The following is a 27666-nucleotide window of genomic DNA, read 5'->3' as shown; positions in this document are numbered from 1 at the left end:
AAGTTTCAAGTAGCCAATTATCGTACATTTGCGTACGATAATGACTCGCTATCGTACATCGTACGGTGGTATCAAATTATCGTACATGTACGATAATTATCGTACGGTTGCCAACACTGCTCCGGCGACGCAATGAGTACTCCCCCGCCCGCTTCGTCTCGGGCGCTGCAGTTCAGTCGCGTATGCGCTGCGTCGACGCAGCGCATCGTGTGAACACTATGATTTTATTAGTATGTAAAACGACGCAGTGACAGCGCTACGTCCACGCAACGCTGACGCAACGCGCCGTGTGGACCGGCTCTAAGAACGTAACAGTAAATAAATAGCAAAACAACTTTGGAACGAGGAAATAAGAACACCAGTTTGCAATAAATAACTTTAATCGAACAAGGAATGTACAAAATACGTCAAATAATTAAAGAAAATAGTTAAAACTTATTCCAAGTAAAATTCAAAAATATTATAGCAAAAATAGAAAAGAAAAATGTAGAAATATTTTTGGCGCCATATTACATAAATTAACATTATATAAACACGGTTTGTTTACTATTTCACTATTATTAGATAATTTAATATTTCAAGCAATAAAATTGTGTAAAACGTTCAAAAGTAAAAAAAGGTTTAGGAATATAAATATTATAGGATACAAACAATTGGTTATTATTATTACGTAGTACCGTAGATTAGTAAAGATACTTCGCCGCCTTGAAATTGAATGAAGCCACAAACGGCTTATTTTAGTAAGTTCTTTTTTTTAATTCTTGACAAATAAATCATTTTTAGAGAAAATTTACGAATATATAACTAATACTGCGTAACTTACATAATAAATAAATAATTACTTCAAATATTTTAGACACATTTTAGCACGGAGACGTGGCAAAACTTTTTTACGCAACTATTTCAATTCTAAAAACTGGGTACATTTTCTTGTTAGGAGTGCGTAATCTTTACTAATCTATGCGTAGTACATAATATGTTTTAATTTTGAAAATAAATATATTATTATTAAGTGTCCGTTGCTTTAAATTATATTGAATGAAATAAGTAAATATTGTCTGTCCAAAGAAATTTATGTTGATAATATGTTAATTAAATAATATTCAAACCTCTTATATTATAACCATTAAAATATATTACGATAAAAAATATTATAAATGTCGTAGGATTAGGGAGTTACTATAAATTTAGGTATTTCTCCCCGTTGTGGAATGTCGACAAGATATATAAGAGCATCTATCAACTACGTTTTATGCTTAGGAGTCTGTATAATATCTAATTAAAAGGAGAATAAAATAGTAAAATACATAATAATTATTATTTTGTGTCTGTAGCGACTTTATGTCCGATCTTCTGTCCGCTACGATGCTCCATCCTGAGGAAAAATACGTCGTTCAGCATTTTTCTGATTATGTTTTATAATGCTTCTAAAATTCTTCTTTTATAGTAACCTTCTATGAAATGATAACCAGGTACGAAACGGATGGCCGTTAATACAACCATTTTGTCGCATAAAGAATAAAACAATATTTTCGCGCTCCTACATAAGTTTAACGGATTAAATTAATCGATCTTTACTTTTTTATATTTTGAATTTCCCCGTTTTTAAACGAACATCAACTTGACATTGGCAAAATGGTCATAAGACCGAGAAGCCATCGCAAAAACAAAAAAAAAGTTTAACGGATTCAATATTTAAAAAATACAAGGACGCGGGAAGTCAACATACAAGTACAAACTTTTTACCTTATATTAACAAATTATTGCTTAAGATCAGTTAATAATAATTGTATTAAAAAACTTATATTAATTTTAACACTACAATAACACAAAGTTCGTAAGCATGCTTAAAAAGGAGCCATTTTTTGTACTTTTTGGAACTTTTTCTAAGATTTAAGATTTCGTGTCGTGGGTCCAATGCACACATGAACGCCAGGACTTTAAAAGACCAGACCCATAAAAGGCCTGGCCGGCGAAAAAAGTAAACCTGTTATTATTGATCACTCTTTTAAACTAAGCTGACTGTTGATTACAAGAAATAAAACATTATCATTACGAAAAAGTATATTTTCAAATTTAGCATTAGGTTAAAAATACATTTTTATTATTTTGCTTCATAATACAGGCGCTACACTTAAAAAGTGATCACATAATTCTTAATTTCTAAGCAGAGATGTTTTTTAGAAAAGCTTAATGTAAATTTTATTAAAATTATTTGTTTAATAATTTTATCCGTTGGTTCTTTACGTTTTTTAGACATATTTTAATAAATAAGTAGAACATGAGCATGCAGTCCACCTGTTAGTATGTAAATACGTACTGCCGTATGGAGATGTGGATCAACCCCGAAGAGTAGCGGACGGTTGCAATGTTGTCCAAAGCCTACCAGTTACTATCCTATGTCAGTTATAACACGGAGACCATAGATTAGTAAAGATACTTTGCCGCCTTGAAATTGAATGAAGCCACAAATGGCTTATTATAGTAAGTTCTTTTTTTGAATCCTTGACAAATAAAAACATTTTTAGAGAAAATTTACGAATAAATAACTAATACTGCGTAATTTACATGATAATTAAATAATTTATAATAATAATTTCAAATATTTTAGGGACATTTTAGCACGGAGACGTGGCAAAACTTTTTTACGCAACTATTTCAATTCTCAAAACTGGGTACATTTTCTTGTTAGGAGTGAGTAATCTTAACTAATCTATGACGGAGACTTTATTATATTAACTAGCTAGCGGAATCGTACGAGCGAACCACAAATAATTCTTAGTGCGTACCTTCATTATAAAATAAACCTTCCCTATGAACCTATATCGAAATTTTATGTTTCTAGTTTCAGTAGATAGTTTCTTCAATAATTTATTAATGAGCGTCCTTTCGCTTTTACATAAATCAAATATTCCGCCTAATTAAATTATAATTTAATTCTGATTACCCATTTGTTCTTTTACTCGTGCATAGATACAATAGAGAATTAATGGGCTTTACGCAATTTCTTCTATCAATTTAATCCTATTTACATTTTATAGTAAGGTATCAAGCAGCTTGCTTAATTAAATATTTTTACACAAGATGACATTACGACTTACGACAATCCGTAGCACTACCATGAGTTTACAAAAGTATTACTCGCTAGCGACTGCGTAAAATAAATGTATGAAAAATTGTACAGCGCCTCTGGTGGCTACTCGTAGAAGTAAAATCCGTAGTGACGTAACTCGATACGTAAAAAACCTATCGAAATCAAATCGCTAGCGAATGTCATTATGATCTATTGCCATACAAATTCGGTCCCATGAGTCATTAATTTGACAGCCGTTGTCAAGAAATACCGTAACGATAGTAGTTATGTTATTCACTAGCAAAATGACAATAGTTTTCTATTTACAATTTCTATAGTGGCGTTTCTATGCCAACTCATGGTAGTGCTACAGTAGGCAGTTCTGGCGTTTAAGGGACAGTGGCACTTGCAAAGTGGCCTTAGCAGCTTCTCTTGTTCAAACAATTAATTATTGCGTACGTTTTATACGTACTCCTTATGAAGGGTATGGGGGTCATCAAACAGTAGCAACTTCTTCCCCTACACAGTATCTAGCAGCTACTTTTACCTCCCCCTCCCCACTCATCCCTTTGACTTTCAATTAGAATAAAACGACTTCAATGGCGTTAAGTCGGCTCTTATTTAATCATATTAACGGAACATATTAAGTAAGATATATTATTACAAGCAAAAGTACAAACAGCTTACAGGTCATTCAATTATTACATAAACAGAATTTTAATATTTTTAAACCCTTTCTCAATGAAACTTTACCCCCTCCTTTATACTCACTTAACATGAATATAAGAACCTAAAAAATGCAATAATATCAGATATCTATACAAATAAATTAAATTTGAGTATATGTTTGTAATGATAACATTACTAAAAATGCTATTGTTTTTTAATTTTGCAATTAACCTTATGGTAAGTGGCTACTGCCGTCCGTTTTAATCTGTATTCAACCCCAGATACGATTAGATTCCTATCTAAGGTCGGCCACAGACACGCCTCTATCCCTGAGAACTAAGCTGTCATGCTTTGAAAAATTCTCTCCCGTAACACACACATCAAACCAGAACACAACAGCGCTTAACACTGGTTTTATAACAGAAATAGGTGCGGCGGTGGTGCCGCCGGAGTCGAACCAAAGAGAGTTCTACCACCTTCAAAATACAGTACGTTAATCCTGCGTACTATATACTATTGAAAAATAGGCAAAAATATGCTACTTTCCATACCGAAATATAACAAACAAATAATTCACAGAACGGTTATTTTCGGTTATAAAATAATAATCATTTTCATCCTAAAGCCCGCTCCACATTCTCGCGAGAACGCGAGAAAAAACCGATTCGTATCGGCTCCACACTCTCGTTTCTCGTGCTTTTCTAGCGTTCTCGCGAGACTGTGGAGCAGGCTTAAGCACCTCCTTTTGTTCTTTTCATAATAATTGAATGACCCAACTACGAGTATATGGGCTCGTACACAAAACTGAAGCGAATTCGCAACGCAGAAAATTGCGACACGAATTGCTGCGATGCGATATCGTGCGACATAGCGTCTCCCAGGGTCACCAAAAACAACAACTGTGACGAAACATCGCAGGAATGCGCGATGCGAATCAACTCGCAAGTTCTTACGATGCGTTGAGGGAGCTCGCAATTTTTTACGATGCAACGACGCATCGCAGTTTTGTGTACAAGCTCAAAATCTATTTTTCGTCTCCCCTTTACCCCAATCAAACAACCAATCATTCAAACGTATATAATTACAACACAGATCCACGCATACACTTCACAGATAATATAATACACTAGTCTGTCCATATGGCAACACTATATCATACCATGTTACGCCCGTTGTCCCCGGCTATCCTGTCTACAATCTGAAAAAAAAATTCATTATCTGTATTTTGGTGACAGTTGACAGTTTTGACATTTTGTTTTTTTTTTTTTTTGTTAAATGATTTCAATTCGAAATCAGGGATCCTTGAAATATAGTTTGAATAAAGAAATTTTTATTTTATAATCAGGGTGAATTTTTCAAATAGGCCTCCAGAGCCAAATCCGAAACTATAAGGATTAGCAAAAAATGCTGAAAGGAGTTAGTTACGAGGCCGATTTTGATAAAAACTAAAACTGCATCATTCGTATTTTAAAATATCCTTTTCCCTAGCCGGGAATGAGTTCATTTTGAAAAAAAATACACCCCCTATATTATTCCTCTATCTGATAGTGTTGCTCATAAGGATCAAATTCTGGGAAGTAATGTTATGTAAGAAATTAAAGGAAAAGGATTTTTTTTAAGAAAATACATATTTTTTCATACAATTACTAATCCTTGGGGATTATACATAATAATTATATATGACTTATGTTTACTCCCTAAGGATAATAATCATATCATCGTAACATCATAACATCGAAGAATTTGTTGGTTAATCAACTAATTCTTCGATGTTATGACCATGACATACGGCTTAGTTTTTTTATTTTTTTTATTTTTTATAATATAAGAGTAGCAGACGAGCATGCAGTCCACCTGATGGTAAGTGGCTACTGCCGCCCAAGGACAATTGTAATCAACCCCAGATAGGATTAGATATCCCAACCCGAGGTCGGCCACAGATGCGCCGCTACCCCTGAGGACTAAGCTGGAACGCCTCCGAAAAGTCTGTCTCCCTTACCACGCCCTTGAAACCGGAACACAGCAGCGCCTAACACTGCTGTTATTAGGTAGAAATAGGTATGGCGGTGGTGCCGCCGGAGTCGAACCGCAAAGGGTTCTACCACCTTTGAGTATGTACCACCTTAGCATGAGAAAGTAATAGTTTGGCAACTAACTACCATGATCCCATTTTCAAAATATAAGTAGCATAATAAGTAATAACTTACCCCTCTGATTATCGGTAGGCTGAGCAGAGAACCCAATACCGGCACCATTCTTAGGAAATTGACAGCCGCTGGCAGGAAGCCTCTGTAAACAACAAAACATCTTATTAAACTCATTGATAAGTAAAGATTACTCACGCCTAACAAGAAAATGTACCCAGTTTTGAGAATTGAAATAGTTGTGTAAAAAAGTTTTGCCACGTCTCCGTGCTAAAATGTCCCTAAAATATTTTAAATAATTATTTATTTATTATGTAAATTACGCAGTATTAGTTATTTATTCGTAATTTTTTCTCTAAAAATGTTTTTATTTGTCAAGAATTAAAAAAAGAACTAACTAATAAGCCGTTTGTGGCTTCAGTCAATTTCAAGGCGGCGAAGTATCTTTACTAATCTATGATTATACTAAAGATCTATTTAGTGAAGCAACATGGATGTATGCAGTCATGCAGTCCACCTGACAGTAAGTGGTTACTTCGGCCTAGGACATATACAATAAAGTCCAGGTAGGATTAGATATTCCTACCTGAGGTCGACCACAGGTGCGCTAACCCTGAGGACCTGTGGTTCGACTCCTATGGCACCACCGCTACACCTATTTCTGCGTCATAACAGCAGTGTTAGGCGCTGCTGTGTTCTGGTTTGAAGTGTGGTAAGAGGACATACTATTCTAAGGCATTCCAGCTTAGTCCCGTAGCGGCGCATCTGTCATCGACCTTAGGTAGGAATCTCATCCTATCTGGGGTTGATTACAGATGTCCATACAGCAGTAGCCTTTACCAACAGATGGACATGCTAGTCTGCTACTCCTGCATTATAAATAATTCGCCAAGTACGAGTCGAACTCGCATAGGGAGGCTTCCGTACCACTAGATACTCATTATATTTTACTTATTTTTATAAAATAATCATATTAAAATGTTTTATTGTTTTTATTTATATTTATTATAATAGCGGTTATAATAGTAAACGGATTGTAAAAATTTCAACTGTCTTCCTAGTACGGTTTAACAGTTAGACCGAAAAATACCAGTTTGTTGTATGGAGACCCCCTTTAATATTCAACAATATTTTATTTTTTGTATATGTTATTATAGCAGCCACCGTTATGCATCCTCTGTAAAAATTCAAGTGTCTATCTATTACGGTTCCAGAGATAGAGCCCTGTGACAGACGGACAGACAGCATAGTCTTAGTAATTGGGTTCCTTTTTTATTTTTACCCTTTGGGTATGGAACCCTAGAAAGAAAATGAACAGAAATCTTTGTACATACCTGAATAGTAATAAAAACCCATAGATCTCAGCAATCATTCCGACCATAGGCCATCCGAGAAGTACTATCGTTATCCCGCCAAAGAACGCACAGGAGGCCTTGATTTTATGCCGTTGGAAGAAGAAGAATAACGTCCTCTGGATCCCTATCACACAGGATAGGCCGCTGATGAAGAGAATCTGGAATTTTTCAAACACAAGACATGAGGATAAAAAAAAAGAAATATAATGATACTATATAGCTGACCGGGCAAATGTTGTGTTGCCATATAAATAAAAAAATGTTACGGGTGAACAACCCTTATCATTTAGGGGTATGAAAAGTAGATAATGGCCGATTCTCAGACCTACTGAATATGCATATAAAATTTGGTGAAAATTGTGACACAACATTTTTATATATAAGATAAATAACATTGACTTTGTAAATAAATGTTAGATATAGAACTAAATTAAAAAAGAAAAACGTTTGTTTAGCATTGCAGCAGATGTTGAACATACTCACAGAAGATAGTAGAACACTTTGTGGTTCGACTTTGACGGCACCACTGTCACACCTATTTCTGCCCAATAACAGTGTTAAGCGCTGCTGTGTTCTGGTTTAAAGGGTGTGGTAAGGGACACATACTTTTGTAAGGTGGTCCAGCTTAGTCCTCATGGGTAGCGACGCATCTGTGGCCGACCTCTGGTAGGAATCTGATTTTATCTGGGGTCAATACCGATGTCCATGACCGCAGTAGTCACTTACCATATTGACCGCATGCACATGTTTTATTGCTATATTACAAAAAATATTGTGACAAATGTGATATTTGTCTACATCCCACTATTGTCCCACTGGGCACAGGTCTCCTCTCAGAGGGGGGTTTATTATTTTTTTAACAGTTTAATCTAATGATTAGGCAGACATGCTACCTGATGGAAAGTAGTCAACACCGCCTATGGACATTTGCAACACCAGAGGAGTCGCCAATCCGTCGCCGGCTTTGGTGGAGAGCTCTTTTGCACCTTTTTTTTGGTTTAAGTCATAGTCCACCGCACCAGTAACAAGTGAATTGGTTAACTACACATACTTTTTTCAAGTATGCAGGTTTCCTCACAATTTTTCCTACATAAACGCAAATGATAATTAATATGCCTTATACTTACATTGCCTATAGCCAAGAGACCTTTATCAAAGAGTAATAAAACGCCCAGAAATAGAAATGTCATCCCAAATCCAGCCAGACCCACACCAATTTCTGAAAAATAATATCAACTTATTTAGTAAAATAATATAAAAGACGAGCTTTTGCCAGCGGCTTCGCTCGCGTTACAAAGTAATATTTTCATCCCCTATTTTATCCCCTTGGGTGGGTGTATCTGCACCAAACTGCTAGTCCGCTCTGAAGTTGTTGCGAGCAGGTGTAGTCATACAATGTGCTATGCCGACGCAATTTATTTCTATATTCAGAGCGGACTAGCAGTTTTACGCGGACTATACATACATATCTCAATGATTATTCAGAAGAGAGACATGTATTACATACATATGTTACATAACATCAGGTAGGTCTATGTGGGGTTAATTACAGATGTCTATACGACAGTGACCTTACCATCAGTTAAACTACATTGTTTACTTACAAAATTAAATTTTAATTGTAAACAAAAAAATTACTGCCTATATGGCACAGTCTCTATATTGATTTAATGGAGTTCCAGCTTCGATCCCGGCTAAGCAAGCATCTCAATGATAAATTTAGTTTTCTATTTTAAACATGGGTGTTTACATTGTCCATGGGACAAAATACATGGGCACTATAAGTGTAAAGGCATTTTCATTTATTGCCACGTTTATAGAAATATTTGTATTATAAATTCGTATTTTCCAATATGAAATAGTATTTCTTATAATCTTTTTGTTGACATATTAATGCCGTTACAGAACTAATACAGAGTTATAATTACTAAAAGTAGCAATAATGTCGAGTGTAATTATGATAGATACAGTATAGACACGTAATCCATTATGATTAAGTGATAAATATTGATTTTATCTTAAATTAACTGAATCATTCTAGTAGAATTTTTTGTGTAACGTAAATATGATATTTACTCACTTTGCATATCCGTTATTTCAATCATTTTGGAGGTAATTAATTTCTAAGACGTGTATTAACAATATTGCCTCCCAATCTGGCCTAAATTATTTGTAAATACTAAATACAACAAACTCATAACCTATCACTCCACGTCATTTTGGCCATTATATTAAATTTTGGGCTGTCAATGTCAAAATTAATAAAATTGCGTTCAAAAATAATAAAAATATAGTCAATGTTTCTTATTTCATTTTATTTCTTTGATTCATGATTGAACAGTTAATTACTTAATTTATTTCAAATTAATTATATCAATAGTTCCGTAATCTACAGTTATTTTGTTAACTGTTTAGGATTAAAAACTTTATCTAAGGAAATCCACATTTCATACGTTGAATATCAGAACTTCAGTATTTTTTTTACATTTCATTTGTATTTCTTGGTCATTGTAGATAACATAATAATAAAAATATTTTTATAAAACTAAAATTTCAACTTTTAATTGGACGCATTGCACTCAATTTTTAATCTGTATTTTGTACTCTAAAAACTCGTAAATAGTCTGTGCACAAAACAAAATGGCAACCCAAAACTAACCTCATTGTTCAATTTTGACATCTATTTGGCGTCCCTAGCTATTATAAAATTACTTATTTACAGCCAAACACAAAGTTTACACACTATTTACTATACCAACGTTATTCCTGTAGCTTCGGCTACAAAATAACTTAAAATAAGATTGCTTAGGTTAGAATTATTGCGTATTAAGATTGGTTAAGTGAGTTAGTGAAATAAGTGATATGGTTCGGGGCGCCGGTCGTGGTGGACGAGGGATGCCAGGGCGGGGCGGCATGGGGCGTCCGCCGTTCAACCGGCCGAGGGTGCTGATGCTGCGGCCGCCCTTCGACCTGATCCTCGCTGAACTAGCGTTCCCCAGATGCAAGCCAGCGCCGGATGACTCCGCGCTAACACAGGTATTTTTGGAAAATATTTTAAAGTACAACTCAATAGAATATTTATTTCTGTCATGTAAGCTAATAGGTATGTTAATTAGATAATGACATACAGTAATAGTCATATCTTTATGCCTTGTGAATATAATATACATCTATCAGCTTACATGGGTAGAAACACTGACAAGAAATCTCCTTAATTTATTATTACCTAAACTTAGATAATCAACACCTCATATTTAAAAAAAATATTAAACAATTAGGGATGTGAAGCATGCCAAAGAATAAGAATTACATACATATGCTTAGAAAAAAATTCCGTCTACAACTGGGTAAAAGGTATTTTGCTACCTACTATAATAACAATTTTCTAAAAAATAATAACTTTAAAGTAGCACCACTATTTAATTTTGATCTAAGTAAATTACAACCATATTTTCAAATATAAAAAATTAAGTAATTATTACTTTAATTAGCAAGTAGTAAGTAAATAATTAAGTTCAAAAACCAAAAACCACACTAAAATAACATTTAAAAAGTTGTTAACCTTGGCAATCCTAATGGGGAGAATGGGACAATATTATTAAAATTGTGTATTGTCATTGGTTCTTGATAATTGTTCAAAATTTTGAATTAAACTGACCATTCAAAGTGGGTAAAAATTGAGTTCAAAGATTCCATTACATACCCATAGGTACTATATAAAATTAATATAAATTTAAGTTAAGTTTAAGCCATTTAATGGCCTTTAATTACAAGGCGGTGAGATATCTATACTTATCTATGAGATACATACATAACATCTGAGCTGAGGACTTTGCTTTTTTTTTGACAATAAGTAAAACCTCCTGTTTACAGGCGCTACTAAAAAGACACGCGGAGCTCTGTCCGTCGCCAGCGGAGCAGGCTGCCGTGCTGAGCCTCGTCACCAAGCTGCAGACGGTGCTGGACAACTTGGTGGTAGCACCGGGAGACTTCGCTGCTTGTGTGAGTTGTTATATATGCAAATAGGTTATTCGTAACTAATTTTGGACATACTTTTATTATTTTTAATTGTATATAGCATACTAACAATACTAAATAACACTACTATTTTTGACGGTGGTAGATCCCTTTGTGGTTTGACTCCGGCGGCACCACCGGCCCTCCTATGTCTACCTAATAGCAGCAGTGTTAAACGCTGCTGTGTTCTAGTTTGAAGGGTGTGGTAAGGGAGACATAGTTTTCCGAGGATTTCCAGCTTAGTCTTCAGGGGTAGTGTCGCATCTGTGGCCGACCTCAGGTAGGAAACTACTCTTATCTGGGGTTGATTACAGATGTCCATACGGCAGTTGCCACTTATCATAAGGTGGACTGCATGCTCGTCTGCTACTCGTGTATTATAAAAAAAACTAAATGCCTATATAAAGTATTGTGGTACTAATACTAATTTGGTTGGGTGATACTAATACTAATGAGGTTTGTATGTTTGTTATATGATCATCATAAACAGAGAATGTGGAATGAACTTCCTCCTGAGGCATTCCCTCAGGACTATGACATGGGGCTCTTCAAGGGGTAAAAAGAGCTCTCATACAAAGCCGGCGATGCATTGGCAACTCCTCTGGTGTTGCAAATGTCCATAGGCGACGGTGACTGCTTTCCATCAGGGAGCCCGTCTGCCTTATCGTTAGGTTACATATAAAAAAAAGAGAAATAACGAATTTGTAGCTGATCAATGCATTTGCAGATCACAGTTCATTTAGAATGACTAGTTACTAGAAGTTTTAAGTCTAGCTCCCAATTGATCACTCAAGTAGTGCATACATACAGACATACATACATCCCACTCAGAATTTAAGACAAATTAATTTTAATTTCAGGTACCATATAAAAATAGATTTCTTTTAATAAATTTTACAATGTATATTTTACCATAATTTTATTACACAAAACACTATTATGTATAAATGGTCCATTGATACAACTGACAATTATTTAGCTATTGTAGTACTCTTACCGTTTCGTAGCTCATTTATTTCGGACGCTATTGAGGGCTAACCCATTACATTAATAACTAGACAAGCGAAACAACCTACTTTTGTAATAACTTATATTGTAAGACTGTTTGTTCATTGCACCGTGACCGAGCCGATACCGAGAACGAGATTATTTCGGGCCGATTTTAATTATGTCGTGACGGCGATAGTTTGTCCACTGCGACCGATCTCGGCGGTTTAGTTTGTTCCAGCTGTCACTCGTGTGACGGCTGTGTATGGACAAGTTCCAATGCGTTTTACATTGCCGACACATCGGCCCGTCAAAAACTCGGTGCCGATCTAGCGGTCACGACGTCGTTGGACAAGTTGCTATAGTAAATGTATGTACGCTACTTCGGCGCCGTCAATAATTATCGGTATCGGCTCGGTATCGGTGGTTGGTGGACAAACATAGATTAGTAAAGATTACTCCTAACAAGAAAATATAACCAGTTTTAAAAATTGAAATTGTCACTGTCATCTATTTTCGTGTTTGAAAAATATTAAAAAAAATGTAGTTTTAAATCATTTACGAATGAAACGATATTTCTCCGCACTTTTCGATTTCGTGTTTTTGCGCCATTTAACTGCACATGTCGGCATTGTTCCGCGTAAATTACACCACGACAGCTATTAAATGGCTGACGCATGAGCCGTTTAAGCCATTTAATGGCTTCCGTCAATTACAAGGCGGTGAGATATCTATACCTATCTATGAATGTAACATTTAAATTACCTAGTGGTCCTCATTGCCCGGCCGTGGGACAGGCTGGGCAGTGAGGACCACTGACCTGTGTTTCAGGTGTTCTTTCACTTCCAAGTAAGTGGAGAGTTACTAATATGTGTTACATTTTTTGTTATTTTTGGACATATATGCATGTGTGTGTAGTCGGATTTTTTTCTTAAATATAATTATGTGTTACATTACTGTGGTGTAATTCTGTTATATGTTTAGAGGTGGTTTCTTTGTTTATTTTTTTATATCTATATGTTGTAAATTTTAAGTTTTGTTCGGTTGGACTTTTATGAAACTGCATCATGTTTTGAAAAATAAAAATAAATCAATAGGTAAAGCTGGCATATTAGACGAAAGTTGTTCTGAACTGTTTTAAATTTAAAATTGAGCTATTTTAAAGATATCTTCTATTTAAAAATGTAGCAAATATAGAATTACAGAGTACATAATTTATACAGTGTGATGTTTTTAAGTATATGCGGGTGAACAATTTCGAAAAAATAAGGTATAGCTAAAAATGGTGAAATGGTTACGAAGTCGATTTTGATAAACTAAAAAGTCGATAAGGCAGATTATGGTGTTAAGGAAGAAAGAATACAATGTTACTTTGGGGATTCAATTAATTATTTAAGAGTATATGTTGCAGTTTCATTGTTCAATAATTTAGAAATCTATATGTGTAATTGCTTCACAATGAACCAATCACATTAAACCTTCCTACATGCCCCGTCTTCTGATGTCATTTAACTCAATTTTTCTTTCGCTTAAAACAAAATCGTACTATTTGAACAGAGACTTCTTCTTGCTTATTTAGCACTTCTTCTAATGACTATATTCCTTCTTTTGCTTCTATTTGCTTCTGTATTAATTTTCCTTTCTATGTAAATAGTTAGCAGTCCATCTCTTATGTGAGTATTTCGTGGTCTGCTATTTCGTGGTCAGAATATCTTATGAAGTCTAAATAAGATTTAAATTTCAATTCTTTATTGGCTCACGGTCTTCTCTCTTCGCTCATCCTCAGTTTTCCTCATTTTTTACTCCTTTTTATACTATAGAAGCAGACGAGCATGCAGTCCACCTGATGGTAAGTGGCTACTGCCGCCCCTGGTTATCTGTAATCAAACTCAATCAAATTCGAAGGTAGAACCCTTTGTGGTTCATCTCCGGCTGCACCACCGCCACACCTAATTCTGCCTATTAACAGTAGTCTTAAGCACTGCTGTGTTCTGGTTTGAAGGGTGTAGTAAGGGAGAAATACTTTTTCGAGGCATTCCAGCTTAGACCTCAGGGGTAGCGACGCTTCTGTGGCTGACCTCAAAGAGGAATATCTAATCCTGTCTGGCGTTGATTCCAGATGTCCATGGACAGCAGTAGACACTTACCATCAGGTGAACTGCATGCTTGTCTCCTACTTCCATATTATAAAAAAATATATAAGATTAGTATCTCACCTGAGGCCGGCTGCAGTACAGCTGCAACCTCTAAGGAAGAAATTGAAACACCTCAGATAAATATCTTATATATAAAATTCTCGTGTCACAATGTTAGTTACCGTACTCCGCCGAAACGGCTTTATCTATTTTCACCAGATTTTATATGCATATTCAGTAGGTCTGAGAATCGGCTACTATCTATCTTTAATACCTCTAAGTGATAAGGGTTGTTCACCCTTAACATTTTTTTATTTATATGGCAACACAACGTTTGCCGGGTCAGCTAGTATCTATGTATCTTCTATTGCTTCTGTTATTCACATGTACATTCTTCTAATCTGACGCGCACACACATACTTCTCCAGCTCTCCTTCTCTTCACTCTGTATCTTCTCTCTTTCTTACCTTCATTTAAGTACTCTGTCTCGCTCTTCTCACACACACTTCTGGTGCTACAGCCATTAATGCAACAAAGCTTTGCGAGAATTAATGTTATGATAAATGTGTGAAATATTATTATTAGTTATTACCTATGCAGTCCCATTTATTTATTTACTTATTATTTATTTACTTAAATATAACCATTTAGTTACTTAAATATACTTTATTTACTTTCTGTGAAACTATTTTAGTTTACTAATTTTAATTTATAATAATTATTTATTTTGTGATCTTTGGTTTTATAAAGTTCATTATGGAACATTAATAATTATTTGCTTTATTTATTTTAAATATACCATCAACCACCCATTACCACCTTGCCCTTAGCCAAGTGAGACCTTTTACCAAAAAGGGTTCAACACTAGTAACACAACATGCTTGGAATATTAAATGTTAATATATATTTTAATGTTACATGTTACGAGATATTTATGTTAAATAATAGATACATATTTAATTGATGTTGTATTGGATATGTTAATTGTTAACTAGCATGCATTTTATTGTTCCCAAATATTATACTGGGTTCAGTACTTTTTATAACTATTGCTTTCTACAAATAAAATGGGTGTTAAAAGAATAATCTAAATAATTAATAAGAAGCTTCTATTATTTATTTAAACTATTTGATTTTAAGAATATTGAAATGATGTAATATTAACAAAAATAAAAGCTTTCTGCAGTGATTATTAGAATAATATGTTATCATGTAATGTTTAATTTGGAGAAAAAAAACAAGTTATATTTATGTTTTAGCAAATTAAAACTTAACTTAAGTCTAAAGTAATCAAAAAATACTTAAAACTATAATAAATAAAATAAATGAGCCAGATCGCTGCCCCGCGTGTACCCAAGACACTAGCAGCATTACCTCGTTGTATTGCCAAACTTATTTGTTGACCGATGTAAGCTCTAGCTCTTGGGTCACCAGAGGAATTTTAATCACTTAAGTCTGCATTGGTTAAATAATGTTAAATTATCTCAAATTTTGGAAAACTATTATTAGCTACTAAATTTGATATGAAAATTGAGTCTTTTAACACCCTGTATATTCAGCAATGTTATTATATTCATTGTTTTAATCATATTATTATTAATTAATTATCTAAATTCTTAATAATGTCATTCATTCCATCTCATATTATTTTAATGTAGTAATCTTTTACATCTTTCTTTCATTATATTTTTCTTTTACCATGTTATGATTTCCTTTCCTTTATTATTACTTATTCTTTATCTTTCTACGTTTTGTTTTTCTTTTTATTCCCTTTCATCTTCTCTCATCTCTATTATGCTTTTCACAATTCTATTTATTTTAATTATATCAATTTATAAGCTTATTCTTTATATATTTTTATTATTTACTTTCTTATAAAATTATACATTTTATTATCTTTTATTTGTTTTTTCTTTCTTACTTATTATTTTCTTTTCTTTCTTACTCTGATCTTTACCAATTATTGTTTACCCGACTCCAAACAATGAATCTTTATTTTTTGTCAAACAATCCGTCTTTTTTTCTACCCGACCCTTCCCAAACCTTTTTAGTTCGCCACAAAACATACTAATGTTTCAGTGCCCTGTTTGTTACAGCAGCTCGAGGAGGTCCGGCAGGTGGGGTCCTACAAGAAGGGCACGATGATGACCGGAAAGAACGTCGCCGATATAGTCGTTATCATGAAGACCCTTCCCACTAAGGAGGCGGTGGAAGGGCTCTCGAATAAGGTACGTTTGTTACTGTGTGGACAAATACAAAAATATTAATGTGGTATTTTGTATTATTATTTTTATTTTGAACGTGTCAAATTTCAGTAAATTAGATGAATACAAAAAAGTTGATCAGCATACAAAAAAGTATTTTAGACATATAACATAAAGTTTTTGTGGCAGCCATTGATTTTATCTGCATTATAAAAAAAAACTAATTTATCTTTTTTTATTTCACCTCATTCCATTAATTCACGTCCCTCTCCTCTCTTTCTTTACCTTTTGCTTTTCTTTGCGCATTCTTATTCTCCACTCTTAACCCATTCTTGACTCTCACCTGTTTCTCCCCTATAATGGTATCATTTGCCTTATCTCCCTTCTTTTATTTTTCATTTTCTCCGCTTTTTACTTTATTCCTGTTTCTTAAATTTCCTTATTTCCATTCTTTCTTTCTTTCGTTCTCTATTTTTCATTTCTTTCCTTTTACTATAAATACCAAAATCTCAATTATTTTTTCTATATTTAACTCTCCCTGTATAACCTTGTATCTTTCATTCCACAATTTCTTTTTTTTCAATCTCCTCTCACATATACTCCGTCTTATTTTTAACTTAATCTTTTTATTATCTCTCCCTTTTTCTCCCGCTTTTCCCTCATTCACATATACTCTTTCTTATTTGTAACTTAATCTTTTTATCATTTTTTTTCTGTTTCCCTTCTTATTCCCTGATAATTTCTTTCCACCTCCCCTACAACCAGGTGATAGAGGAGCTGAACAAGCTAACCCGCGCCGAGGGTCAGGGCAACGTGACGGGCGCTATGCACGAGCGCGGCTTCACCGTGAGCGCTCCCACCGCGGCGGTGCGCGTGCTGGTCACCACGCTGCACCAGAACCTGAGGAAGCTGGAGCCTGACGTGAGTTGCTGGTGATGATGATGATGATGATGATAGTAGCAGTGAGGGATGCGGCTTCACCGTGAGCGCTCCCACCGCGGCGGTGCGCGTGCTGGTCACCACGCTGCACCAGAACCTGAGGAAGCTGGAGCCTGACGTGAGTTGCTGGTGATGATGATGATGATGATGATAGTAGCAGTGAGGGGTGCGGCTTCACCGTGAGCGCTCCCACCGCGGCGGTGCGCGTGCTGGTCACCACGCTGCACCAGAACCTGAGGAAGCTGGAGCCTGACGTGAGTTGCTGGTGATGATGATGATGATGATGATAGTAGCAGTGAGGGATGCGGCTTCACCGTGAGCGCTCCCACCGCGGCGGTGCGCGTGCTGGTCACCACGCTGCACCAGAACCTGAGGAAGCTGGAGCCTGACGTGAGTTGCTGGTGATGATGATGATGATGATGATAGTAGCAGTGAGGGATGCGGCTTCACCGTGAGCGCTCCCACCGCGGCGGTGCGCGTGCTGGTCACCACGCTGCACCAGAACCTGAGGAAGCTGGAGCCTGACGTGAGTTGCTGGTGATGATGATGATGATGATGATAGTAGCAGTGAGGGATGCGGCTTCACCGTGAGCGCTCCCACCGCGGCGGTGCGCGTGCTGGTCACCACGCTGCACCAGAACCTGAGGAAGCTGGAGCCTGACGTGAGTTGCTGGTGATGATGATGATGATGATGATAGTAGCAGTGAGGGATGCGGCTTCACCGTGAGCGCTCCCACCGCGGCGGTGCGCGTGCTGGTCACCACGCTGCACCAGAACCTGAGGAAGCTGGAGCCTGACGTGAGTTGCTGGTGATGATGATGATGATGATGATAGTAGCAGTGAGGGATGCGGCTTCACCGTGAGCGCTCCCACCGCGGCGGTGCGCGTGCTGGTCACCACGCTGCACCAGAACCTGAGGAAGCTGGAGCCTGACGTGAGTTGCTGGTGATGATGATGATGATGATGATAGTAGCAGTGAGGGGTGCGGCTTCACCGTGAGCGCTCCCACCGCGGCGGTGCGCGTGCTGGTCACCACGCTGCACCAGAACCTGAGGAAGCTGGAGCCTGACGTGAGTTGCTGGTGATGATGATGATGATGATGATAGTAGCAGTGAGGGATGCGGCTTCACCGTGAGCGCTCCCACCGCGGCGGTGCGCGTGCTGGTCACCACGCTGCACCAGAACCTGAGGAAGCTGGAGCCTGACGTGAGTTGCTGGTGATGATGATGATGATGATGATGATAGTAGCAGTGAGGGGTGCGGCTTCACCGTGAGCGCTCCCACCGCGGCGGTGCGCGTGCTGGTCACCACGCTGCACCAGAACCTGAGGAAGCTGGAGCCTGACGTGAGTTGCTGGTGATGATGATGATGATGATGATAGTAGCAGTGAGGGATGCGGCTTCACCGTGAGCGCTCCCACCGCGGCGGTGCGCGTGCTGGTCACCACGCTGCACCAGAACCTGAGGAAGCTGGAGCCTGACGTGAGTTGCTGGTGATGATGATGATGATGATGATAGTAGCAGTGAGGGGTGCGGCTTCACCGTGAGCGCTCCCACCGCGGCGGTGCGCGTGCTGGTCACCACGCTGCACCAGAACCTGAGGAAGCTGGAGCCTGACGTGAGTTGCTGGTGATGATGATGATGATGATGATAGTAGCAGTGAGGGGTGCGGCTTCACCGTGAGCGCTCCCACCGCGGCGGTGCGCGTGCTGGTCACCACGCTGCACCAGAACCTGAGGAAGCTGGAGCCTGACGTGAGTTGCTGGTGATGATGATGATGATGATGATAGTAGCAGTGAGGGATGCGGCTTCACCGTGAGCGCTCCCACCGCGGCGGTGCGCGTGCTGGTCACCACGCTGCACCAGAACCTGAGGAAGCTGGAGCCTGACGTGAGTTGCTGGTGATGATGATGATGATGATGATAGTAGCAGTGAGGGATGCGGCTTCACCGTGAGCGCTCCCACCGCGGCGGTGCGCGTGCTGGTCACCACGCTGCACCAGAACCTGAGGAAGCTGGAGCCTGACGTGAGTTGCTGGTGATGATGATGATGATGATGAGAATAGATCCTCTGCTGGGCATGGGTCTCCTCTCCATATAAGGTGTTTAGATCATAGACCACCGCGCTGGCTAAATGCATATTGCTAGATTTAATTAATTTTTGTATGGTATAGGAGTAGCAGACGATCATGCAGTCCACCTGATAGTAAGTGACTACTGCCGCCCATGGACATCTGTAATCAACCCCAGATAGGATTAGATGCTACCTGAGGTCGACCACAGATGCGCCGTTACCTCAGGAGTAAGCTGGATCGCCTCAGAAAAGTATGTCTCCCTTACCACACCCTTCAAACCGGAACACAGCAGCGCTTAACACTGCTGTTGTTAGGCAGAAATAGGTGTGACGATGGTACCTCTAGAGTTGAACCACAAAAGGTTCAACTTCTAGCTCCATATTATAATATATCTTTTTATCTCTATTTCAGGTACACTTAGACTATAAGGTGATCAGTAGCCACCTAGCGGCGATCCGCCACAGTAGATGGTTCGAAGAGAACGCACACCATTCTTCCATTAAGGTAAAATACTGTTCATAAAAATTTCTTTCAAAATTGTTTATCGAATTGTAACACATAAATTTTGATAGTAAATTAATGAGAATTATAAATATAAAAAAGTAAAGTAAAAAATAACATGTAATTTAATTACGAGTATTAAAAACATCCTTAATAAACAACTAGATTGAAAATTTAAAAATATTTTATTGTGAAATATATTTTTTATACACTCAATTTGAAATATTGTAACACATACTTTAATAAATCACAATTTAATTTAAACCACATTTTTTTTGTAATCTGTATCTGTCCAGATAAGATTCCACATCTGCATTGCTATCACTGACTATATTGGAAAATAAAAGGCCTCGGAAAAGTATGTCTCTCTTACCAAACCCTTCAAACCATAACACAGTAGCGCCTAACACTGTTGTTATTAGTTAACACCTCATAAAGCCGTTTGGGCTGCAGGGTGTGACAAAAAATGAGACGTACATACATAAACTCGAATAACATTACCCTCAGCATTCAGTGACAATAATTGTCCCCAGGTCCTGATCCGTCTCCTGAGGGACATGTGCGCCCGTCACTCCGGCCTGGAGCCGCTCACCCCCTGGATGATCGACCTCCTCGCGCACCACTGCATCATGAACAACCCCGCGAGGCAGGCGCTGCCCATCAACGTGGCGTTCAGGTGAGCTGCAGCTGCAGAGCTGCTGACAGACTGTACCATCAATCATCAATAGGGCGGCTGCAGTCCGTCTGTCGAAGTTTTAATTGCAGATGGACTGACGGCAACGTGTGGGGGTACAGTCCGTCTAATGTAGACTTAGCTGCAGACGGACTAACGGCAATGTTCAGGGTGTAGTCTGTCTAATGTATTGGACTGATGGCAGTCAGTCTGGATGCAGCCAGTCAGATGTTGAATTAGTTACAGACGGACTAATGGCAGACAATCAGTGTGAGTCCGTCTGATGTAGAGTCAGCTGCAGAGGCACTGACGACAATAAATGGGGGTGCAGTCCATCTGATGTAAACTGGTGCTCATGGACAGTAGCCATTGATTTTTCTGGTGTGAGGGAGGGAGAGTGGAAAAAGATAGAGATCCATCAGGTGGACTGCATGCTCGTCTGCTACTCTAACATTATAAAATAAACTACTCATATTGTTTCTTTTATCTCCACTTTATTACTATTATTTACTTAACTCTAAAGTCCGCTCCACATTCTCGCGAGAAAACCCCGATTTGTATCAGCTCCAAATTTTCGTCTCGTACTTTTCTCGCGTTCTCGCGAGATCCTCGCGACAATGTGGAACGGGCTTTACAAAACTATCGTGTGTTCTCCCACAGACGAGCGCTATCCCTCGTGGCGGGCGGTCTGTTCCTCCCGGGGTGCGCCGGCCTCCCGGACCCGTGCGAGGCGGCTCACGCTCGCGCTCACACCGCGCTGGATCTCGCCGCGCAGGACCACGCAGCGAACACCGCGCAGACGTGAGTACATGCCGAGATAAAGAGATAGATACAGCTGTGTGCATCTGTATCTGTCTCACACGGAGAAACAGATACAGATGCACAGAGAAACAGATGCCCCCACACAGAAGGAGAGAGAAAGAGAGAGACAGATACAGATGCCCACACACACAGAGAGAGAGAGAGACATACAGACGCACATATATATAAACAGACATAGAAAGAGACATACAGAAGTACACACACACGCGCGTGCCCACACAGCGTTAGATCTCGCCGCGCAGGACCACGCCGCTAACACCGCGCAGACGTGAGTGTATAGATAGATATGCGTGTGAATATGCAGACACGATTGCACACAGAGAGAGAGAAACAGATGCACGCACCCACGCGCGTGCGCACATGCAGCGCACAGGCACACAATCAAGTGCATAGATACACATACACACACAAACAGATAGAGATACATATAAACGCACATACACACATACAGCGTACAGGCGCACACACGCACAGGCACGCAAATACACACACATCCATATCTAGGTGCATACACAAATTTGAGGCAAATATGGACATGAACACGCAGACACACACATACACACACACACAGACGCACAACATACACAGACGACCACGTAAAAGCGCACTCGCATACGCAGAACCAAATATTATAACATACATACAAATCGATTCAAATTTCATTGAACACATACATACACAGAGTCTGAGAAAGAAGGACTCACATACACACATATACAAACACCATTCCACTAAATACTTGGATTGAAATTCCATAAAAATCTATTCAAATTACACTTAGCTCAGATGTGAAAATGAGAGATTGAAGTGATTGAATGTGAGAATGAGAGATTGAAATTCACTTTTTAAAATATGTTTTACCCAGCAAATGTTACTGAAAAAGTGAATATAATACTTTGATTTGATTGATTTGGCACCCAAAAAAAAACAAAACAAAAACAAAAAATAAAATCGATCAATCCTCCCGCCAGTTTACTGCGCGTAGTCGCCCGCGGTGGCCACCGATACGTCCTCGGACTGCAGGAGTTCGAGGGCGGCAAGGACATCTCCACGGAGATCACGGTGTGGGACGGCGTGGTGGTGTCGCCGCTCGCGCCCGCCTACCAGGAGACCCCGGAGCCCATGGACACCGATGATAAGGGTGAGTCGGTGCTGGTGATGATGATGAATGGTACGTTCTAAATAGCATGTTGATGATGATGAAAGGCTCTTTACGCTGTAAATTGAATGTTGATGATGATAAATGGCACTGTATGCTGTGAATAGAATGATGATGATGATAAATGGCACCGTACGCTGTGAATATAATGATGATGATGATACTGGATGCTATAAATAGCTTGTTGGTGATGGTGATGATGAATAGTACTATGTTGTAAATGGTATGTTGATGATGATGAATGGCACCATGCGCTGTTAATAGTATGTTAACGATGATGATGATACTGGATGCTATAAATAGCTGGTTGGTGATGGTGATGATGAGTGGTATTATGTTGTAAATGGCATGTTGTTGATGATGATTGGCACTGTACGCTGTGAATAGTATGTTGGTGGTGATGATGATGATGAATGGTATGCTCTAAACAGCATGTTGATGATGATGGTGATGAATAGTACTACAATGAATACTATCCTATGAATAGCATGTTGATGATGATGAATGGCACGTTCTAAATAGCATGATGATGATAATGAAAGGCACCGTACGCTGTAAATAATATGTTGGTGATGATGATGAATGCTAGAGTCCGTGCCAAACTGCTAGTTCGCGCCGAATATAGAAACGAAACAAGCAATAGCAAATTGCAGATATTAGCTGAACTAAGACAGCGCGGTACCCTCCGCTGTCCACTCTCGTCCGCGGATACATGACTTTTTTTTTTTTTATATGTAACCTAACGATAAGGCAGACGGGCTACCTGATGGAAAGCAGTCACCGTCGCCTATGGACATTTGCAACACCAGAGGAGTCGCCAATGCATCGCCGGCTTTGAAAGAGAGTTCTTTTTACACCCCTCTTGAAGAGCCCCATGTCATAGTCCTGAGGGAATACCTCAGGAGGAAGTTCATTCCACATTTTGCACGTACGCGGCAAAAATGAACGCGTTAGTGTGCCCTTACGTTACGGAGTATATGCTAACTAAATCTGCGCGCAACAACTTCAGAGCGGACTAGAAGTTTGGCGCGGACTATACTAGGTTGTACAAAGCATGTTGATGATGATGAAGATGATGGTGATGAATAGTACTACGGTGTGATTAGCATGTTGATGACGATGAATGGCGCTGTACGCTGTGAATATTATGTTGATGATTAAGATGATGGTGATGAGTAGAACTACGCTGTGAATAGCACGTTGATGATGATGGTATGGCACTGTACGCTGTGAATATTATGTTGATGATTAAGATGACGGTGATGAGTAGAATTACGCTGTGAATAGCATGTTGATGATGATGAATGGCACTGATCTTAGTATGAGTTTTTTACAAAAATGACTGTTTTTTTTATTGGTTTACGTATTTCCCATACATTTCCATTCAGTTATGATACGCTTGGGGCGCTGATTATTTATCTACTATAAATGATTAATAGCATCGCACGCTTCACTATTATTGATAAATAGCACTGTATTGTCTGCTGTGATTGACAAATAGCATTTTACCCTCTGCGATAAATGATGGATGATGATGCATGATCACATCTGCTATAAAGATCCCATTCGCCAAGTGGGACACACTGAATTCGCCGATCAGCCAACTCCATTTTTTGTCAAAATGTATCTTTTATTTATTTTGATTTCGTTCAACGCCATTTACTATAGAAATAAATAAAATAAAACATTTTGACAAAAAGTGGAGTTGGCTGATTTGCGAATTAATGTAACGATTTGCTTTTTACCTTCATTAAAATCATGTGTGTTAACCATTAAAATCTACTATGGATCATTCATAAATTAACTTTTAACATCTTAGGATCATTCTTCTGTTTTGAACCCTTTCGGTAGCAATTTCGGGATGTAAAGTATATAAAAACATTCTTATATATGAATGCAACGTTATGTAAAAATTTCAAATCAATCCATTTAATAGTTTTTTACTTTTTCGGATACAAACACATAGCGAGCTTAAGCCATAGGGGCGTGTACTTTTTTTTTATAATATAGGAGTAGCAGACGAGCATGCAGTCCACCTGATGGTAAGTGGCTACTGCCGCCCATGGACGTCTGTAATCGAATCTAGATAGGATTAGATCCTATCTGAGGTCGGCCACAGATGCGCCGCTACCCCTGAGGACTAAGCTGGAACGCCTCGGAAAAGTCTGTCTCCCTTACCACACCCTGCAAACCGGAACACAGCAGCGCCTAACACTGCTGTTATTAGGTACAAATAGGTGTGGCGGTGGTGCCGCCGGAGTCGAACCACTAAGGCTTGTACCACCTTCAAAAATACTTAATAATAACTTTTCTTTTCAAAAAGATTATTTTATTGTTTTCTTAAAATATAATTATAGATAGATAGTTAAAATTTTCACAATGCATTTAGTTCTATGGTTGCTATGATAACAGATATGCATTGAAAATAAAAAAATAGATTGGTTGGTAGAATCCGCGCCAAACTGCTAGTCCGCTCCGAATATAGAAACGAGTCGCGTCGCAATAGCAAATTGTTAATATCAGCGGGACGAAGAGAGCGCGGCCCCAGTACCCAACTTCAGATCGGACTAGAAGTTTGGTGCGGACTACACTATATTTTCTGATACACTCCTATAGTCTGAAGCCCGCAATACAGTAGCTGAAAATGTAAATATAATGATTTATGAGTGATCCGTTTTTTCAAAATGCTTACAGGGTCCTATTGATTGACACTGCTTGATTGACTGCTAAGAAATGCTTGCACGCGGCTGAAAATGCTGAAATATTGGCTTAAAATAAATATATATCTGTATATTCCTTGCTTTTGTATCACCTTATAAAAAGTTTCCTGAAGTAAAATTCATACTGTTATAAACAATTTGAATGAGGTAAATATGTGTTTTATGTTTTTAAGGTAAGTATTTTGTATTTTGAAAGCTACTCTAAATAATAACAGGCTTATTTTTCCATGTTTGTCAACTAAAGATCGAAATTTGTAGTATGTAAATAACCTAGTTGTATGTATTCGGTATTCGCCTCGACGTCTGTTCTCAACAATATGTAGGTTTTTCAGTGTATTAGAGGATTACGCGTCTGTAATCGCGCGCAACTTTCACATACTCGACACTATTTGGCGAATTTCTCGGCGGATTATTCGCGAATATCTAAATGTAATGTCAAATTCGAAATTTCGTACGATTTTTAGAAGAAATAGGCCATTTTCAATAAAATATTGTATTGTTTCAGAGGAAGACTTGCAAGATGGAGTTGCAGCTTAGATAGTAAATATTCCAAACATTTTTGATGTGAAACATCTATAGCCGCACGTAAAACCGATTTCTGGCGTGGCGACGCATGCCCACGCTATACGATGGTATACAGGGTGAATTTTTAAAACGGGCCTTCAGGGCCAAATCCGAAACTATAAGGATTAGCGAAAAATGCTAAAAGGAGTTACGAGGCCGATTTTGATAAAAACTAAAACTGCATCATTACTTTTTTTAAATAACTTTTTCCCTAGCCGGGAATCGAACGAGTTCATTTTGAAAAAAAATGCACCCTCTATATTATTCCACTATCTGATAGTGTTGCTTATAAGGATCAAAATCTGGAAAGTAATGATAAATGACAAACTAAAGGAAAAGCCTCAATTTTAAGAAAATACATATTTTTTCATATTAATTTGGCAGTTAAGTTCCCGCCATTCATCAATTTAAACATTTCGTGTATTAACATTTTTTTTGGCTCAATGTTTCTAATCATTCGAAATGGATGTTTTATTTCCCAATAATTTATATTTTTATGTCCGACTTAGCTATGGGCGGAGTTTCGTTTAATACAGATGTAAAGTTGACAATTTGCGAGAATTACTTTTTAGAGTCAAATCCGAGTGATTACTAAAAAAAGAGATATAGAAAATCATATTTAACGTTGAAACGAAGTTGTAAACAACAAACAATAACAATTTACTATTTAATCACTTATCTATTTTTATTAAAAAATAAATCCTAAAAACGGCGGTAATTTACTTGCCAAACTATTACTTTCTCATACTAAGCCGTATGTCACGGTTATAACATCGAATAATTAGTTGATTAACCAACAAATTCTTCAATGGTATGACTTACGTATGTTTCTAAAGAATTATACATAAATCATTTGTTATGTATAATCCTTAAGGATGAGTATGCCAATGTATGGAAAAATACGTATTTTCTTCAAAATTTTCCTTTTCCTTTAATTTGTCACATAACATTACTTCCCAGAATTTGATCCTTATAAGCGACACTATCAAAATGAACTCGTTCGATTCCCGGCTAAGGAAAAAAATATTTTAAAAGAACTAATGATGCAGTTTTAGTTTTTATCAAAATCGGCCTCGTAACTCCTTTCAGCATTTTTCGCTAATCCTCATAGTTTCGGATTTGGCCCTGAAGGCCCGTTTTAAAAATTCACCCTGTATATATACAGTCTATATGCAGTAGTGTGTACGGTGTGGCGACGCGTCGCCATGCGCAATCGAATTCAATAAATAGTCATCGTTATCTGGAAAAAAATCGTAATATTTTATTTTATCATTATGACATATTTAGTTCCTATCACAATATGTTCTTTTCTGCATATTACTTTTACAAAATAATGTCGATGTTTCACATCTGCCAGGCGTCCCGTGACGGCTCACATTTTTTTTTAATAAAAATATTTTTACTGTGACATATTGTAAGATCTTTTGAATGAAATATACTTTATTTATGAAGTAGGTTTGTTTTATTTTAACTCATTGTAATTACTTTAGTCGTCACAATTTAATAGGCCCATTTTGACACATGCCATCCTAATGTCAATAATGTCTTAAACTAACTTTTTAGTAGGCAGGTTACGAACACGTGACGGTAGAGACTTAGAATTACCAATAACTAATTATTTATTCCTTTTT

The 27666-nt window shown here is 37.8% G+C and overlaps 2 protein-coding genes across 2 annotated transcripts; one reads left to right on the top strand and one right to left on the bottom strand.

Moving 5' to 3' along the window:
• Positions 1-362: 362 nt before the first annotated feature.
• LOC140752831 (vesicle transport protein GOT1B) lies at positions 363-9478 on the bottom strand. The gene is made up of 6 exons (XM_073087187.1): positions 9322-9478; positions 8369-8460; positions 7221-7399; positions 5950-6031; positions 4902-4940; positions 363-1375 (listed from the first exon to the last, which is right to left on the bottom strand). The coding sequence occupies exons 1-6, from the start codon at positions 9344-9346 to the stop codon at positions 1361-1363; spliced, it is 432 nt and encodes a 143-aa protein (XP_072943288.1). The 5' UTR covers positions 9347-9478; the 3' UTR covers positions 363-1360.
• Positions 9479-9871: 393 nt separating this feature from the next.
• On the top strand, positions 9872-26891 carry LOC140752805 (interleukin enhancer-binding factor 2 homolog). The gene is made up of 9 exons (XM_073087155.1): positions 9872-10277; positions 11115-11243; positions 16477-16608; positions 17350-17505; positions 20008-20100; positions 20631-20773; positions 21431-21571; positions 22564-22733; positions 25977-26891. The coding sequence occupies exons 1-9, from the start codon at positions 10104-10106 to the stop codon at positions 26006-26008; spliced, it is 1170 nt and encodes a 389-aa protein (XP_072943256.1). The 5' UTR covers positions 9872-10103; the 3' UTR covers positions 26009-26891.
• Positions 26892-27666: the final 775 nt, after the last annotated feature.

The sequence above is a fragment of the Epargyreus clarus genome, unplaced genomic scaffold, assembly GCF_041222505.1.
Source record: "Epargyreus clarus isolate Ecla_fem2 unplaced genomic scaffold, WU_Ecla_fem_2.2 ptg000025l, whole genome shotgun sequence".
Taxonomy (NCBI): domain Eukaryota; kingdom Metazoa; phylum Arthropoda; class Insecta; order Lepidoptera; family Hesperiidae; genus Epargyreus; species Epargyreus clarus.
This window is presented reverse-complemented; position numbering and strand designations above follow the sequence as displayed.